This window comes from Engraulis encrasicolus, chromosome 14 (genome assembly GCF_034702125.1).
Source record: "Engraulis encrasicolus isolate BLACKSEA-1 chromosome 14, IST_EnEncr_1.0, whole genome shotgun sequence".
In the NCBI taxonomy this organism is placed as follows: Eukaryota; Metazoa; Chordata; class Actinopteri; order Clupeiformes; family Engraulidae; genus Engraulis; species Engraulis encrasicolus.
In genome coordinates this window covers 16077728-16095256 of record NC_085870.1, presented here as the reverse complement: position 1 = coordinate 16095256, position 17529 = coordinate 16077728, and the positions used below count along the sequence as shown (strand labels likewise).

The window sequence follows — 17529 nt, the reverse complement described above, 5'->3', positions numbered from 1 at the left end:
CAAACCAGAAGAGAGTTAAACTGAATCACATTTGCTTTATTATTACATTTAAAACAAAGGCAGTGCACAGAGAATTTGGTAATGAAATGAATGGATATAGAAAAAAATAAATGGTGAAATGAACTCTTCTTCTCTCATACAAATTGTTTTGGTATACGTATAGCTTTATCCCAAAGTGGTAGCCTATTTTTCAAGTATATTTCAAGCTTCGGACAAAAACAAGCCCTCAGTTATTTTGAAATGTTTGAGGCGTTTTCTGCAACCAGCCCCTAAACATTCATTTTAAAAATTCCTGTGGCAAATAGGTATACATTCTTTCAGTCTTGGTGAAGATAATGCATGTTAGTTATCTAAATTATATCAATACATACTTTTTTTAACAATGGCAAACCAGATGAGACACAATACATTATTTCTGATGGTAGCACTATGGTTTCTTCCCTAGTTTGTGGTATATTGCAATTGTAATGGGTAATTAATTACACAATGGGGTCATTGTGAGCCATCGTTTTCATACAGTATGCCTCATAATTATATCATGTGTAGCTACTACAGCCTTCGCCTCTTGCGGCCCCGTGTCTGGGCTGCTGCGGCTCTCTTTGCAGAGCGGAGAGTCACCTCCACTGGATAGTGGTCACTGATGGAAAGGGCCTACAGAGAGAGAGAGGGAGAGAGAGAGAGAGAGAGAGAGAGAGAGAGAGAGAGAGAGAGAGAGAGAGAGGCAAGATGAAATCAGCCACATACGCACACCCACTCTCACACACACACACACACACACACACACACACACACACACACACACACACACACACACACACACACACACACACACACACACACACACACACACACACACACACACACAAACAGACGCTCAAAATAGAAAAATTGTCATAGGGCTGTCTTTTTTTATGCAAACAAATGTCAGCTATTGATTTAATGTGTACACCTTTTTCATTCGACAAAGGGCTACCATACAGTTTGTTTCAGAGTACTTGTCCTACAAGCCAAGTTTCAGGCACACTTAGCATACAACAGCTTCTCTTGCATAAAATGGGCCACCTTGAGACCCGAGTAGCCTACTCACTATCTCCTCTGAGGGGTAGTAGGCTTCAGTGTCAAAGTAGTATCAGCCACCTTAAGGTATGCGTACCGTAACTGAGTCATCTATTCATATGCATAACTGCAAGGTTTACTAACATTCTACCGCTGAACTCTACGAGCTGGAATACATCCACACACCCCCCCCCAAACCTCACTCCCATCTCCCGGGTCTACGGCACCAGTGTAACTGAGGTCATCTGCGGTAGTTTGCCACTCAGGGCAAACACACTACCTACAGTCAACGCTCCAGTTCTGACCAACTTGCTTGGTTAACAGCAGACTATTTCACAAGTCACGCTCCAGTTCGGGCATGGGAGGCACAGCACGATACCGCTGAGCTAAAGGTCCAGACTGACAGCTCAGCGCTACCAATACTGTATCAGGCTTTGGGAGGGAGGTCTACTAACGTTCTACCGCCGAACTCTACAAGATGGCATCCGTTACACACACTACTTACCACCTCCTCTGAGAGGTTGTAGGCTTCCTGGAAGTTGAAGGCCTTGGCTGAGTGTGGCACTACGGCCTGTAGCATGTCCTGCTGGTAAACAACAATCCTGTGAACACACGGAACACACAGGTCCCCTCATGAAACATACTACATGGTAAGGACATAACAACATGGTAAGGAACAAATACCAGATGAATCCTTAACCCGTTAAGACATGACGTTATAAATTTGCTGTTACCAGAATGACAATGACCAAGTCGTAGTGCATTCCTAAAGGTCCTGTGTTATGTCAGTTTTGTAGTACTATAGTTAACTTTTTCATGACTATTACAGCGTGCCACTGGAGGTACGGCGTGCAATATGTTGCCTACCTGTCATCATAGGTGTTGCCTACCTGTCATAGGTGTTGTCATTTGTTGTGCTCGCTGTGGTGTCCACCTCATCCCCGATGAGCCAGTGGAAATGTTCATCGCTACGGATACGGACCCGCTTCATCTTCCTCTTGGACAGGTAGGCCCCATCAGCATTGAAGTCCCCAAGAATCATAATGTTCTGAATACATATGCGAAAGGGGCAGCAGGTTAAACATGAACGTGTGGCCTAAATCCCATGAAAATGTTGAGTTTGAATTTATTAAATGTCTTTCAGCTTTAGGCGGAAGAGCGAATTAAGACGATGCATTTTAACATTTTCATTTCAGCCAAACAGAGACAGCCTCTCAAAACTATGGCCAATAGGCTTGTGTAAAGTAGAATATCATTGATGATTGGTTGGCTTAAATATCAACACACCAAAACAAAATTGCCAACTGGCAACCTCTGTCTGCCTCTCTCTCAAAAATGTCACAGACCACAAAAATGTCTTTATAACCACAAACTCACGTCTGTCTTCCACTTCTTCTTGACCGCCTGGAAGACATCGTAGAGTTCGTCCAGCTCCTTCTCTGAGTCGTCTGGCTTGGTGTGGACAGGGATGAGAACCAGGTCCTTCATCACTAGGGAATGACATCAAAAATTTGTTTTAAAAATAATAAATTATATATATATATATATATATATATATATATATATATATATAGCCTAATAAAAATAATAACAACAATGACAAATGACAATAAAGTCCAAGGGCAATTTATAACTTTTAAATGTTATAATTTCATGAATAAATAACAATAATCACAATACAGTCAAGGCTTGGAGTGAACAGTGCAGTGGTTGTATGAAGTGTTGTGGCCCACCACTGCAGTTAGTTTATCCCCCCCCCCCCCCCCCCCCCCTTGTGTGTAGGCTATATGTTGTATGTGTATTCAGTCAAATGTCAAACTTTTTATTTATTTCTTTGTGAAGCGTACATGTGTCTTTTTAGACTCCATGTTTATGTGTCATGTGTCTTGTGGTTTCTGATGTAAGGACAGCCATCTTCTCTTTTATACTGCAAACCCAGTTTACCTTCGGGTACCAATAAAGTTGAACTGAACTGAACTGAACTGAACATGCGTGAGCACCAGATCCTTCAGCACTAGGGCACAACATTGTCTTTCATAATGTATGGTCCAAAATGATTGTTGCACCTCAAATATGTCATAGTAACATCACATAGTGTTTCCAATGATAACAGTTACATGTCTTTGATACTGGCAGCTCCCAGCACCTTAACTAATAAAAACAAATCTGCGGGAAACACTGCAAATGTAAATGTATGCACCGCATGTCTACAGGACCATACACTGTGGTATTGTCAAGCCATACACTGTGGTGCCCCCGAGCACCGCACCACGCCTTGCAGGTGCCCACTTCATAGACAACATTTGTAAAGTTTGTGTCATATGGTTTACAGCCTGTTAGGGGAACTGGCTGTAAATGTCTGGTGCCCCTTGTAGCCTAGTAAACCAGCGCCACCTGCTGGACGCCAAAAAATATTTTTAATTGTTTTTAATTGTTTAAATTACACATCCAATCTCACATTTAGGCTGGTTTATCAGGCTAGTGCCAGTGGGCGCTGTGCCACTGGCCCTTATGGGTAATCTGGCCCTGATGTCTACTCTACTGCACCTGTGTGTGGTGAGGAGAAGCGCAGGATGAAGGGCTCTCTGGAGAAGGCGTCCTCGTCCCCCACCTGGTTGTCCTCGTACTGGTAGGTGTCCACCAGCTGCACCTCGTCCGGCCTGGCAAGAGGGGACACAATCATCACTTTTGGGTTGAATGATTCTTTTCTATACTAAAAAAAGAAGCATCAATTCAATCATTCATTCAATATATATTCTCTATATAGTTTTCTTTACTGTTCTTTTTCATCTATCACAGAACGAGGGAGGACCTGCGAGGGAGTGTGTGTGTGTGTGTGTGTGTGTGTGTGTGTGTGTGTGTGTGTGTGTGTGTGTGTGTGTGTGTGTGTGCGTCCAAGTTGCTTCTTTTCTAACTTTCTGGAAAAGTGCCGTTACTAGTTCTATCGCATCTGGTTGTCTAGTCAAGGCCGCGTCGTTAGTTCTATCGGATCTGGTTGTCTAGTCAAGCCCCTGTTACTAATTCTATCGCATCTGGTTGTCAAGTCAAAAACCCAGTCGTCAATTCTATCGCATTTGGTTGTCAAGTCACCCCAACATTCTGCGCGCGTCCTTACATGCCTCCGATAGAGGCGCGTCTCACTAGATTAGGAAGTGGTGCCCATATCAACGTACAAAGTGCAGTGGTGAATCTACTTTCTCACGAAGCCTTAGATCAATATAAATTAATACTTAAATGAAAGCTTATGGATACAGGCAAACATTACTGTAGTATGTTAGATACCCTTGCAGTCGCTCAGGGCCCCCCAAACCACCAGGGGGCCCCCCAAACATATTTGAAATGACCTCTCGGTCAGTATCGTAAACTATTGCAAAATAATAACAAATGATAATGTGCCCAAATGAAGATATTGTACTATTTATAGCTGACAATCACTACACATTTAATCCATTCTGTATGCAGGTAGCCAATAGCCATCTCATACAACTGCACAGGATGTCTTTGGGTGATATCTGGGCTAAATTAACTACAATAGGTCATAACAAGTGAATACAGTCAGTCTCAAGAAATTATTATTCTTTTTTTCTTTTAGCAGAGAGCAAAGGTAAAAGTATAAGTGAGTTTATACTGTTAGAGGGTGTTGCCTTGAATGTCAGCTGCTACTTGTAAATCTTTTCAAACTTTTTTGTGCCAGGGGACCCCGTAAGGAGCAGGAAATTCCCCATGGACCCCCTCATAATTGCACCACAAATTACAGTTAGTTACCACAACTGCTTTAAATAGTCACGTTAATGCAAAAGTGTGGACTATCTAGAAACCAAATAACAGACTAGCAAACTCTAGTTAAAACAGTTCATTTTACAGTAAGAAACCATTTCATGGAACCCCTGGCAATGTGTCGCGGACCCTCGGGGGTCCACAGACCCATTTTGAGAACCTTTGGTCTAAATGAAAGGAAACCCAAATGGGATGTAAGCTATTGCTTATTCTTGGCTGTTCTACACCAGTTCTCCTGCTATGCACCATCTTGACTTGCATGTTTCCAGTTACTTTTACAGAGATTGGCAATCTGGATTCAGAAGCTTTAAGCCAGTTCAACACAGGCCTATTCCAAATGATCTGGTTGTACCTGTCCATAAAAGAATGATCTGTCTTTACAAGCACATTGTAATTCATAGTGGGGCTTCAGGGTATAGGCTTGGGCCAGTCCTGTGTGTGTGTGTGTGTGTGTGTGTGTGTGTGTGTGTGTGTGTGTGTGTGTGTGTGTGTGTGTGTGTGTGTGTGTGTGTGTGTGTGAGTGTGTGTGTGTGTGTGTGTGTGTGTGTGTGTGTGTGTGTGTGTGTGTGTGTGTGTGTGTGTGGGTGCATGTGTCTGTGTGCGTGTGTGCGTGCGTTTGTGTGTGTGTGTGTGTGTGTGTGTGTGTGTGTGTGTGTGCATGTGTGCGTGCGTTTGTGTGTGTGTGTGTGTGTGTGTGTGTGTGTGTGTTTGTCTGTGTGTGTGTGTGTGTGCATGCCTGTTTGTCTTTTTGTCTGTGTGTGTGAGTGCATGCATCTGTGTGTGTGCGTGTATGTACATGTCTGCGTGTGTGTGTGCGTGTGCGTGTGCGCGCATGTGTGTGTGTGCATTAGCGAGTCTAAGCAGACAGGAGCATGCTCAGGCATGAGGACTGTCAGACAGGTGAAACGATAAATTTCTGACATGATACCTGAACAGTTTACACGGCAAATTGAATAATTTACTACTACAGCTGTAGCGACATAAAAAGCAAGCTCAAAGGTCTATGAAATACTGTCTGCTCTAAAGTATTCAAATCATCTCTCAGGTTTTTGCTGCTGCCACCTATATCAAGCCGATAGGAAAATGCAGTAGGCCTAGTTGCTTACTTTAGTGATAATGCTGCCACAAAAGTGATGCCTTTAACACTGACACACAGTATATAGCCGTCTGCCATGATGATCAACACTTTGGGAAAAAATGTTGTTACAATGTAGTTAGATTTATTGCTGTTCATTTTCTCAGTGCTGAGAATTATTGTGGTTGTACAAATGTATGTGTTTACATCAATTCAGTATGTGAGAGATGCATACTGCACTAGATATTGCATATTGATGCTTAAATCTTAAGTGAAGCCATTGTAGTTCAATTTTCTTTCTAAGCGGATGGGGATAGGATAGTTTGCAGTATTCAATTCTTTTTAGTCTAGTGTCTAATAAGAATTGATGGAAATGACAAACAAATAATGTTTGACAAATATATTTCTGACTCCACACTCTGATATGGTGAGCCTCGACGTAGTAGATAGAGGCTTGACACACATCGCTCCTCTAGTAGTGATTCCTGGTGGTATGGTATGAATTGCATACGGTCAAAGAAGAGGCACTCTGACATCTGATCTGCACCCTTGCAATCAATGTATAGCCATTAATCAGCCTGCTAGAGCTATTGGGCCTTTCAAGCCGTTGGGCAAATATTTTCATTTATGAGCAGCAATTATAAAATGCTTGCTGTAGGCCTACACTACTTAAGTTGTGCCAGGTTGTTTGACCTTTGGTGCCTGGAGCGACATACGTATACACTGCATTCAGGCTCTTGATACTTTAGCTTTTTATTACAAATGTGGGTATGTTACAGCTGAACGAACACATTCTAATGCAAGATGAGGGTCTTAGGATTTAAATGCAACTTATTTCATTTTTATGTGCATCAAAGGCTAAGATATTTAAGTTTTTATAGGCTGAGGGCAACTTTCCCAACAAGGGATTAGGCATTCAGCAGGCATTTTTTGCAGGTGCTTTAGGCATCGATGGGTTAATAGGGTAAGAACCACTGACGCTAGGAAAAACCAATCCTCTTCTGTTTCCCAACAGATATTTGAAACTTTTGCCTTGTAACTGCCAGGAGCTTTGGACGCATCCCAAGCAGTAGAGTGCCTACATGCAAGGAAGCTGACGGGGGGGACAAAGGGGTCATTTGTCCTGGGACCAACGAGAGATGGGGCCCAGAATTAGGTCTTCATTACATTGAATGTATTGAGTGGGGGGCCTTTTCTGAGGGCTTTGTCTCGGGCACAGCCAAAGCTGTCAACGGCTTTGGATGCATCCCAAGCAGTAGAGTGCCTACATGTCTCTGTGAGTCTTGTTTGCCTGAGGGCAGGCCTAGGCAGGTGTGGAGAGGCCGGGTCGTACCAATACAGACTCATGTTGAGAGACACCACTGCAGCATGGGCTTTTTATGGCATGCATGCAATGAATGTCGCCCATGATGTTTTTACAAGGCAGATTTGCAGATCATGTTTTGCTTTAAATGTTACTGTAAGAGAGTAACTGCAAGTTACTGTAACAACTCTATGAAATGCTAATCAACCGAACATCACATCCAGTCTACAGCTAGCAATGTCTTATCATACCCTTCCACAGATTTTTTGGAGCGATTACAACTGGCCAAGTCAGACTAGTGTAGAGCTGCATGGGGTCTTGGTCAGTACAGTAGGTAGCATGGTTTGCCATCTCACACATGATCTAATATGAAGATGGATAATACCAGAGATTCTTTAAGTATAGAGATATGCCAATGTAATAGGTTTCTATGGGCACCTAACGCGACCAGGTTCCGGTCTGCCTTAAGGGCCGTGTCATAATGCTCCTACAATGAATAGAACAGTCCTTAGGTCTGCCTAGGTCTGCCTAAGGGGGGCCATAATAGAACCAGGAAACAATGGGCCAATGGAACCTCTCTCTCTCTACTCTCTCTGATAATACTGTGTTCAGGGCCCTACCGTGGCCTACTGGTAGGGCACTCCTCTATACTATGTGGCCGACCCGGGTTCGATTCCCAGCCCAAGTCCTTTGCCGACCCTTTCCCGTCTCTCTCTCCCCACTCGCTTCCTGTCACAGTCTTCACAATACTATCATAAATAAAGTCAACAAGACCAACACATATCTTTTAAAAAATACTGGGTTCAGGACATGCTTATGTATGCTACACATCCTCATCCACATTCAGCACAGTCCTGTGCAGGAGCCTGTAGGTACGGTACATCAGAGATGGCTACATGATCCCCTGGCCAACACTAGATGCATGATGTTAATCTATACTTTTATTATATTAACCTTTATAGGTTATAGCTCTGAGACGACCACAGGCATGGCGGACAAATGAATGGACGGACGGACGGACGGACAGATGGAAGGACAGACACACAGACAGACAGACAGGCATGCATAGAGACAGACAGAGAGACAGGCAGGCAGACAGACAGGCAGACAGTCATTGCAATACCTGGCCAAGCTCCTCCAGAGAGCCATGTAGTAAAGGCAGTCTAGTCAAGATAACAAGCGTGACTTTGTAACTAGAGCTGTTTACACATCTGTTGTTTCTTCTGCTTTTCTATACGGCTGTTCCCAAACAGGCTAATAAAAGAAGACAACACCGTAATAAAAAGAAGAATTTAAGACCACCACTTACTGACTTTGTTTATGTCTTGTAAAGAACATTGAACCACCTATGTGTATACATTTGCTGTGTTTTCCTTTAACTTGTGTTGTTTTCAGAATGGCAGCTGGTGGGAACCGTGTGTAAAATTGAAGAGTAATTATCTCGCTCTCAGCTGGCACTTGGCGGAGAATGATTGAAACCTGACCAGTGTGTGTGTGCGTGTGTTTGTGTTTGTGATAGAGAGAGAGAGAGAGAGAGAGAGAGAGAGAGAGAGAGAGAGAGAGAGAGAGAGAGAGAAAGAGAGAGAGAGAGAGAGAGAGAGAGAGAGAGAGAGAGAGAGAGAGAGAGAGAGAGAGAGAGAGAGAGACCTACCGGTAAAGACAGACAAACTGCTCCTTGTAGTGAGATCGGCCTAAACTGGAGCTCATCTCCATAGCGTAAGGATGCTTCTTGTTTGCCCTGTTGCAACAACGCAAACACAAGTTTAAGTTAAGAAATTGTATGCATGTCATTATCGTATATTATATGTGTGCATGTTATCATACAAACTGGTTAACAAAAGCAGAAACCGTTCAAGAATTCAAGAAAAAAACAAGTCAATTTTAAGCATTTTATTCAACAGTAACAGCACAACAATACATTGGCCTATGTGTAGTAGAAACTACTGGTGTTGTACCATGTTTTCTTGACTGCACCATGATTACTCTGTCAAGGAAGTTTTGGAAGTCTTGTGGAAGTTACATGGTAACCAAAAACCCCTCCTACTGTTTGGAAGAATGTAAAGCTCCTACACCTACAGTATGGAAGGATGTCTTTACCCAAACACACTACAACCACACATGTCACATGTTTGTATTCATTCCCTGTCTGACAAGAGAGGCCCTTATACAAACCAGATGTCTACTGTGTCTGTCAGGTCACTGTCTAAGTGTCCAGAGCACATTCTGTGGAATGTAGATGTTTAGGAAGCGTAGTCGTAGTAGTAGGGGTGTCGTTTAGGGGGGTAAAGTGTGACTGAGTCACCAGGGCCCCATCTACTGTATATAGGCGGCCCACACACAGTCTGATTTATGGAGATATGTGGCTGGGGGGGTCCACTGGAGCTGATTGTACATAGGGCCCAAAATTTGCTACTATGCCCCTGAGGATGGATAAGGAGTGTCATGACTTCAGGTGCCCTTTGACAAGGGTTAACTGCAAGGCTTGCGTGCTGCTGGGGACTTGTTTGTGGAGCGTGAAGATAATGTGAATATTGGGAGTGGGAGAATGGGCGAGTGGGACAGAGAGAAGGGGTGGGATCGGGGAATGACCCCGGCCAGACTCGAACCGGGGTCCCCGTGGGCATGCAGGCCCAAATGTTGGGGGCTTAGCTTAAACCTGAAAGTTTAACAGCCAGTACACATCAAATTCTATTCACGTCAAATGTTACCTCAGACACCCAACCTGGCAATTTGTCTATGAGGTAGAGGTAGACTACTTAGAGCATCAGTATAATGACTGACCTGGTACTGTTCAGCTCCGTCAAGAACTTCTCCATTGCCTTGCCTGATTTATCCACCACCTCCAGAATCACAATGATACTGTATCGTGACACAATCTACAATGAGAAGATGCACAATAACACAGTAGCTTTAGTGGTCATTCATACAATAAGTCAAAAGGTCATTGGTAATTCCACTGGTGTTAATGACATTATCTGTACCATGACACAGTATACAAAGAAAAGGCAGCATCTGAATTTAAAGCTATATAACACCTTTGAGTAGCAAAAAGGCAATCTTATCCCAACCAGAGGAGCATTTCGATTGATATAATCATTTGTTAATGGCCATTGCCACCTTTCTTTGGGAGATGAATGAGCAATTAATCAATGGAGAAGCTATTTATTGTTTGTGACAATGTTACTTGAGATACTGCAACCAACTAACCACCTACAGGTTTTTGACATTTACAAATAATGACTGTTCATAGACTGAATTAGGGCAATATAAGGGATTCATTAAAACAATTCTGCTCCTGTATGATTCACAAAACCGTTATGTAAGTTTGACATATGCAGATGCAATGTTGCCATCTCATTGTGTTTTATATATTTTTGCAACACTAAAAGTCCTATGGCATGTTATCATCTCAATGTTATGTACTTTCAGCACATGCAGGTGCAGTGTTGCCATCTCATTCTGTGTAGCGTTCATTTAGTCAAGTCAAGTCAAGTTGGTTTTATTGTCAATTTCTTTACATGCACTGGTCATACAAAGAATTTGAAATTACGTTTCTTGCTTTCCCATGCAGACATAGACTAATCTAGGTAAGGACATAGACAGTATAGACATAGACAGTACTCATACATGGACATAAGACAGTATGGACATAGACAGTGCTCATACAGACATTTAAAGTGCAAGACTGGACAACAGAAGACTTGTAGAGAACATACATTAAGAGGAGGTATTTGTTGTGCTTTTTCTAAAAGTCCTTTATAGCGTTCTGACATAGTAATAGTAGCATTTTGAAGAAAAATAAATATTAAAATAGGTCTATCAAGTACACCATCAGCAGTGTGTGTGTGTGTGCGTGTGGGCGTGTGTGTGTGTGTGTGTGTGTGTGTGTGTGTGTGTGTGTGTGTGTGTGTGTGTGTGTGTGTGTGTTTAGTGCAGGTAGTATTTAGGCAATGTTTTCAAGAGGCCTACTCTGGGCTACTAAGAATAAACATTACATTACATTACATTGCACTTAGCTGACGCTTTAATTTTATTCAAAGCGACTTACAACTATTATTTTCCAGGGTATTTGTTACAATCCCTGGAGTAATGTGGGGTTAGGTACGTTGCTCAAGGGCATGGATGGAGATGTAGGGAGAGGTCGGGGGGGGATTAGAACCGGCAACCCCTAGATTGAAAGACCAACTCTGTAACCACTAGGCCACGGCAAACAAAAGACACTGCAACAAGAGACAAACCACTGACCTTGACCAGGTATCTCAGGACATTCTCATCTGAGATCTTCGTCAGACCCAGTCGTCTGACATTGAAGGATGCCACCTTCATAGCACCTGTAAACAGGGGCAGATATCAATTAATTAACTATTAACAAAGATTACCTAGTACAGCTTTTATAAAACATTTAGGCCTACACAAGAATAGCTACAATAAATAATTCAAAGAGACTCACTGTTACTTGCCCAACACGTACTGATACTCAAGCATTAAATTCTGGCTTTAACAATGAAGTCCTATAAAAGCTTCAGCGGCAAATTACCCTTTTGCATTGCAAGAGATATGCCAGTTTCATCGAGAAACAAGAAGTGAACTCGTGAGAACACAAACCACAGACGTTTCAGCTGAACTTGCACAGACAGAGGAAACCACCACACTACATACATCTCTACTGAAAGACAGTGCACATGCAAACATGGTGCTCCTATCTGATCTCTCAGCTTTTCTCTGCATTCTGACATTTTATAACACAACAGACATAGCCTACTCTGTCAAACATAATATATATTAATTTATTTGGACAAGTCAAGTCTGAAACACAACAGCACACTTAGACATCATATATCAACACATTTGTTTTCTACTTCACAACTTATCATCCTAGTACGCATATGTAATTTCATTTACAGTTTTGCCTGATATTGGGCCTCTTTGTTCCTTCAGATATTTATTATAGAGGGCATGACTAAGTATGTGCCTTGAAAGGTACAGTATCTTGTGGTAGGCTGATTTTGTTAAAAATTGCAACCAGATATTATAGTTACAGGCTTGGTATCATCCACCCAGCTGAGAGGGAAGACGTTACACACCACACCATAACAATAACTTACCGGTCTGCCCTGGATGGGTCGAACAAATCCTATAGCCTTGGGGGCTGGTGGCAGACTTGCCCTCAAGCAAAAGGTGATTTAAAGTCTTTAAGACCACTCCCTATTTATTTGGTCTTCAAGAGGTCAACCCACTTCTTACACTAACTGTCCCTCTGACCTCAACATCCAATGAAACGGCTTGCAGACTGCCTCTGAGATGAGGAAACGGCGGGTACAGCCTGCATCTGCAGTGGGTACAGGTGGCATATGGCTGGCTCCGAGGCATCCGAGAGAGAGAGATAGAGAGAGAGAGAGAGAGAGAGAGAAAGAGAGAGAGAAAGAGACTCGTTACACATTCATGAAAAAAACAGGAAGTTCAATGGCCGTTATATTGAGGGTTCCTTTGCCTATCTGGGCAAAGGGTTTCTTTGCCTATCTTACCTATGGGCTTGTGTGTGTGTGTGTGTGTGTGTGTGTGTGTGTGTGTGTGTGTGTGTGTGTGTGTGTGTGTGTGTGTGTGTGTGTGTGTGTGTGTGTGTGTGTGTGTGTGTGTGTGTGTGTGTGTGTGTTTGTGTGTGTACTTCCAGGCATTTTTAAAGCTCTTTCTTACATAGTACATTTTCTAGTATTAAATTAATTTTCAGTAGCTGCATCAACCCAGCAGAGAGATAAAACAACCGTATACAGTAGGCCTTCATTAGAATCCAATACACCCTGTGTCCGATCTGAGTGTTGAACGCTATTCATTTTGAAGCTGGCCCAGACCCGGGCTAGAGTCTAAGGCATGTTGTGCGGAGTTTCACTGTACCTCCTATCGGTATTCTGTAGAAGAGTTTGTGCGCAACTCGCATCTTTTTCACAACTTTCTTGTTAACCTGGGCAGGGTTTCCCTTTTCCAAGGAACAGGCCGCCCTTAAGCTTGTGGGACAGCCCACTGACTGGCATACTAGTAGGCTACATTTGTTGGGTATAATCTGTGTCAGAGTATTGAGTGTTGTGTCATTCTGAGTGTTGAGCAAGTGTTAAAGGACCATTTTTTCAATATGCTGTTGTATTTGCTCACGTTACCCTTGACTTGTCAGTATCCGGTGATGCCGCATTTTTCGGCTCAGCCCTTTCCGAGATCTGAGCTATTCTAATGGGGGCAGCTATTGTTTACATTTTAAAAAATCTTAACATACACCAACTCCAAAAAAAATTTCAAAGGGTATCGCTGTTTGCTAGTTGTCTGCTGATGTTGCATAACCTTTTGGTTGTTTTTGGGAATAAATAAAAATGTTTTTTGTTTTTTTTTAAATGTAAACAAACACCTTCCCCCATTACAATGACCAGGATCTCGGAAAAAGGCTGAAAAAGGCTCTCTAAGTCTTGAATGAGCACTGCAAATGTACTGGGTTGTCCCCTGATGCATCTAATTTAGATAATGGCATAATGCTTTCCTCAAACACATGCCCTACGGCAAATTGGGGGGATTATTTGCTTCTGGTTGTTTAGTAGTCCTACGTTCTCACAGCTATGTTCCCACAGTCTTGTGTTCTCTCAAGATTTCCTAGTTTCAATGTTTTTTCCCCCCTCAAAGATTCTTTCCCTTTCTTTGCTGACTACCACCACATTGCGCTTTGGAAAAGACTTCTGCTTCTGTATAATACATGCACCTCTATATACTTAACTTCACAGCAGATGCATTTAACTAGTAGCTGTTAACACAATTTCAAGGCGGGTGCCAAAAGGTCAGAAGGTCAAAAGGTCAGTAGGAAGAATGTGGATGTAGATGTGGATGGGGGAGTAATTCTATCACTTCTTTATTGATCCCAAAGGTTTAATAATATGGTCATGCTATATCAGGATCAACAAAAATAAAGTAAAAAACACAAGGCTCCAGTTTCTCTCTCTTTTAATATCATATTAAAAGAGAGACAGGGGCCTGGTGTGGCGGACCTGGTGTTGCTCTCGCAACCTTTAATCACAGTATCGTTGAATTTTTACCACACTAGAGCCTTATTTCGTAAAAGTGGAATGTGTGAAATCACAGGGCTTGGTTGTTGATGATGAGCATGCTATAGTGAGCCAACTGTGCGTTACTGCAGGCAACAATACATCACTCTGATATCATCAAATAAGGTGCGAACATCACCAATGAGAAATACATGAGGACTATCCGGAGTTTCACAACGCCGCCCTATTGGTTTTCTGTAGAAGTGTTCAGTTGGTGCGCAATATTTACGTTTCACACCTTTCTTGTTAACCTGGGTAGGGTTTCCCTTTTCCAAGGAATAGGCCGCCCTCAAGCCTGTGTTGCCTGAGCATGTCCCACTAGCAATACCACTTAAATGTAGATTCTTTTTTTTGTTTTTTACTTCTTTTTTTTTACTGTGCAGTGGCCTCTTGGCAGGCAATTTTGGGGGACCAGCCCTTGCTTTGCATACATTCCTCAACAACTACGGTATGTTGTGTGGTGTTTTTATTTTACAGAGGAAGTTACATAAAGCCCCTTTGCCAGGTGATGCTGTTAATTAGATGGTGGGGTGCTGCTATGTGACAGTTGCTAGGCGTGTCTGAGTCCTTAGTGACCAGCTATTTCAGTCAACCCCATTCCGAGGTAACATAAACAAATGTAGCATTTTTTTTCTGTTTATCTGCCAACTTCCGAGGGCACATCTGATATTCACCCACCCACCAATAAACATGCACTAGGCTGCCACACCCCCACCCACATACACATACCGGCAGAAGTGTGAGCATGGTGGGGTTGGGGGGTATCTCACAGATCTCAGGTAAGATTTCATGTTCATATAGCCTACATGTACTGTATAGAATACAATAGTAGATACACGTATATCATATACTGTACTAGTGAGGGTGTGTGTGCCCTCAGAAGGTACACTTGATACTCTCTAGATCCCTCCCTCTCCTCGCTCTGTTGTTTTCCCTAAGGAAAGCCATGTGTGGTCCCCATGAGCCTGAATTCATGCTGGGGCAGGGCCAATTGGAGACAGAGTCTGGACGCAGCTCTGACGTTATAGCCAATCAGGCCACAGATGCTTTCACCTCAAACACATGGAGTTCCAGTCCATATGAGCCATTTTGAACCAGTTGCTCTGGTTGGGTATCGCCTGTGCCTGTTTTGTTTTGGTTTTAACCTAATCTAACCTTACCATCACTTCCTCAATAGGTGAGCACCAGCCTTGGTTCAACTTTTGGCTACCGTACATACTACTTACAGGTGAGTGCTTAGATGATCCCTTTTGTACATTCTTTTATTATAAGGATGAATTTGAGATTTGGTGCACTGGTAGGCTACTTTAAAATCCAAACATAGACCTAGGTTTATATGTTATATGTGTTTATTATTTGTCTGCTATTGTGAAATAGGTAACAAAGACAGAGACTTCTATGTGTTTAACAGACTCAAGTCACATGCTTGAGGTCGAGGTGTTATTATGTGAGGAGGGGCTATGCCTGGATGCCTGCAAGCACTTAAGAGTCAATCCTCACCAAGGGCATGAAGCGGTAGAGCTCCTTGTAAAATTCCGCGCCATCGTGCTCCAGTATAAGTCAAAGGGGGCCCCAGTACCTGTCTGGACTTGATTTTTAGGGACAGCGCAGTGCCCGCATAATCACACCTAAGTCTTTTCATTTTCTTTTAGCTGCAATGGAGTAGACCTGAAAGGAAACAACAGCTATACTTAGAGAAGAGATATGACTAGGGAAGGGTCTATGAGCCCACCTCAATCATTAAAGACAGAAATGACAGTATTAACAAACCTTGTGCATCCGGGTGAATATGCAAAATGTATAAAGAATGTAGTCCGGGTTTGAAATGGGATTTGGTTTGGGGAGGGGGGGGGCTTAGGTCTAGAGTAATTGCAAACCATCTTTTCTATTTGATGAGTGAAATGTGTGGCTGAAAAGTGTTTGTTGTTTTTGGTGTAGGGCCTACATGTGAAGTCCAGTATGATAATCATGGCCGTAACTACTATTGAGGACACAGCGGTCATCTGTTTTTTTTTCTTCAGAAATGTAAAATTTATCTATGATGAAAATTGATCCATGATCCACAATGATGATACTGTATATGCCACCCTCATTTATCTTCAAGGCAGTGATTCATGAAAACAAACTTTGACTGAAGTGTTTGATGCATTCTAAATGTACAGTAAGCAGTACAGCACACAGTATTTGACCTCTGTATTTGAAAATGTCTAGCCTAGAAATCTAGACGCCCCTAGAGGCCGCTTTCAGCTGTACGGGTTTAGCTCGCTAGGCTAGAAAATGTCTCGTTACGGCCCTGATGCTGATGTAGGGCAGTCATGGGTGAGCGGTTAGGGTGTCAGACTTGCATCCCAGAGGTTGCCGGTTCGACTCCCGACCCGCCAGGTTGGTGGGGGGAGTAATCAACCAGTGCTCTCCCCCATCCTCCTCCATGACTGAGGTACCCTGAGCATGGTACCGTCCCACCGCACTGCTCCCCATGGGGCGCCACTGAGGGCTGCCCCCTTGCACGGGTGAGGCATAAATGCAATTTCGTTGTGTGCAGTGTGCAGTGTTCACTTGTGTGCTGTGGAGTGCTGTGTCACAATGACAATGGGAGTTGGAGTTTCCCAATGGGCTCTCTAGTATACGGTATGAACTCATGTGCCGAGCTTCAGCCCCTGACAGGCCTGTCCCAATTTAACTCTTGTCAGCAGTTTGTCTGTAATATGTAATTCCAAAATGGTTTACAGTAAATACTATTAAGCTAGTAATTATTATTCAGCAGGATAGCCATAACTCAGCTTTGATGTCCATAGAGACATCACTGTAAATTACTCTAATGCATGGACTAGTGCAGAATCACAATACTGATCTTGCTATGTTTCAGACAAAAACATTGGTGGAGTGCAAGGAATGCAACAGTAGTGGCAAAACGTCAACAAGATTATGAATCAAAGAAAAAGGGGGGCGCACCTTGCATCAGTTTTTTCTTTTTTCTTTATTTTTTGTGCACAGACGCGTTTCGGCGTGTGCCTTCCTCAGTGTGTGGTTGCAACCAAGTTTGTGCAACCACACACTGAGGAAGGCACACGCCGAAACGCGTCTGTGCACAAAAAATAAAGAAAAAAGAAAAAAATGATGCAAGATGCGCCCCCCTTTTTCTTTGATTCTAAGTATTCATTTGGGACAGCACCCTTAAAAGTTATCAAGAAACCTGAGTGAAGCCTGCTACCTACTTGAACAAGATTATTAACAATTAC

At 42.8% G+C, this 17529-nt stretch overlaps 1 protein-coding gene across 2 annotated transcripts; it reads right to left on the bottom strand.

The window, feature by feature from the left end:
- Positions 1 to 65: 65 nt before the first annotated feature.
- dnase1l4.2 (deoxyribonuclease 1 like 4, tandem duplicate 2) lies at positions 66 to 12452 on the bottom strand. 2 transcript variants are annotated; one of them, XM_063215088.1, is made up of 9 exons: positions 12317 to 12452; positions 11457 to 11542; positions 9993 to 10087; positions 8863 to 8949; positions 3604 to 3716; positions 2434 to 2546; positions 1947 to 2104; positions 1562 to 1658; positions 66 to 651 (listed from the first exon to the last, which is right to left on the bottom strand). In XM_063215088.1, the coding sequence occupies exons 2-9, from the start codon at positions 11535 to 11537 to the stop codon at positions 550 to 552; spliced, it is 846 nt and encodes a 281-aa protein (XP_063071158.1). In that variant the 5' UTR covers positions 11538 to 11542; positions 12317 to 12452; the 3' UTR covers positions 66 to 549. The 2 variants fall into 2 exon arrangements, with proteins under 2 accessions (XP_063071158.1, XP_063071159.1); XM_063215089.1 differs by lacking the exon at positions 12317 to 12452 and adding an exon at positions 11662 to 11742.
- Between the last annotated feature and the right edge of the window lie 5077 nt (positions 12453 to 17529).

Excerpts from the sequence above, each read along its gene's own strand:
- dnase1l4.2 (XM_063215088.1), bottom strand. The coding sequence starts at position 11,537 with ATGAAGGTGGCATCCTTCAATGTCAGACGACTGGGTCTGACGAAGATC. Across the intron at positions 10,088-11,456 it reads TCCTGAGATACCTGGTCAAG|ATTGTGTCACGATACAGTAT; the intron begins GTCAGTGGTTTG and ends TTCTCATTGTAG. Across the intron at positions 8,950-9,992 it reads ACGGAGCTGAACAGTACCAG|GGCAAACAAGAAGCATCCTT; the intron begins GTCAGTCATTAT and ends TTGTTGCAACAG.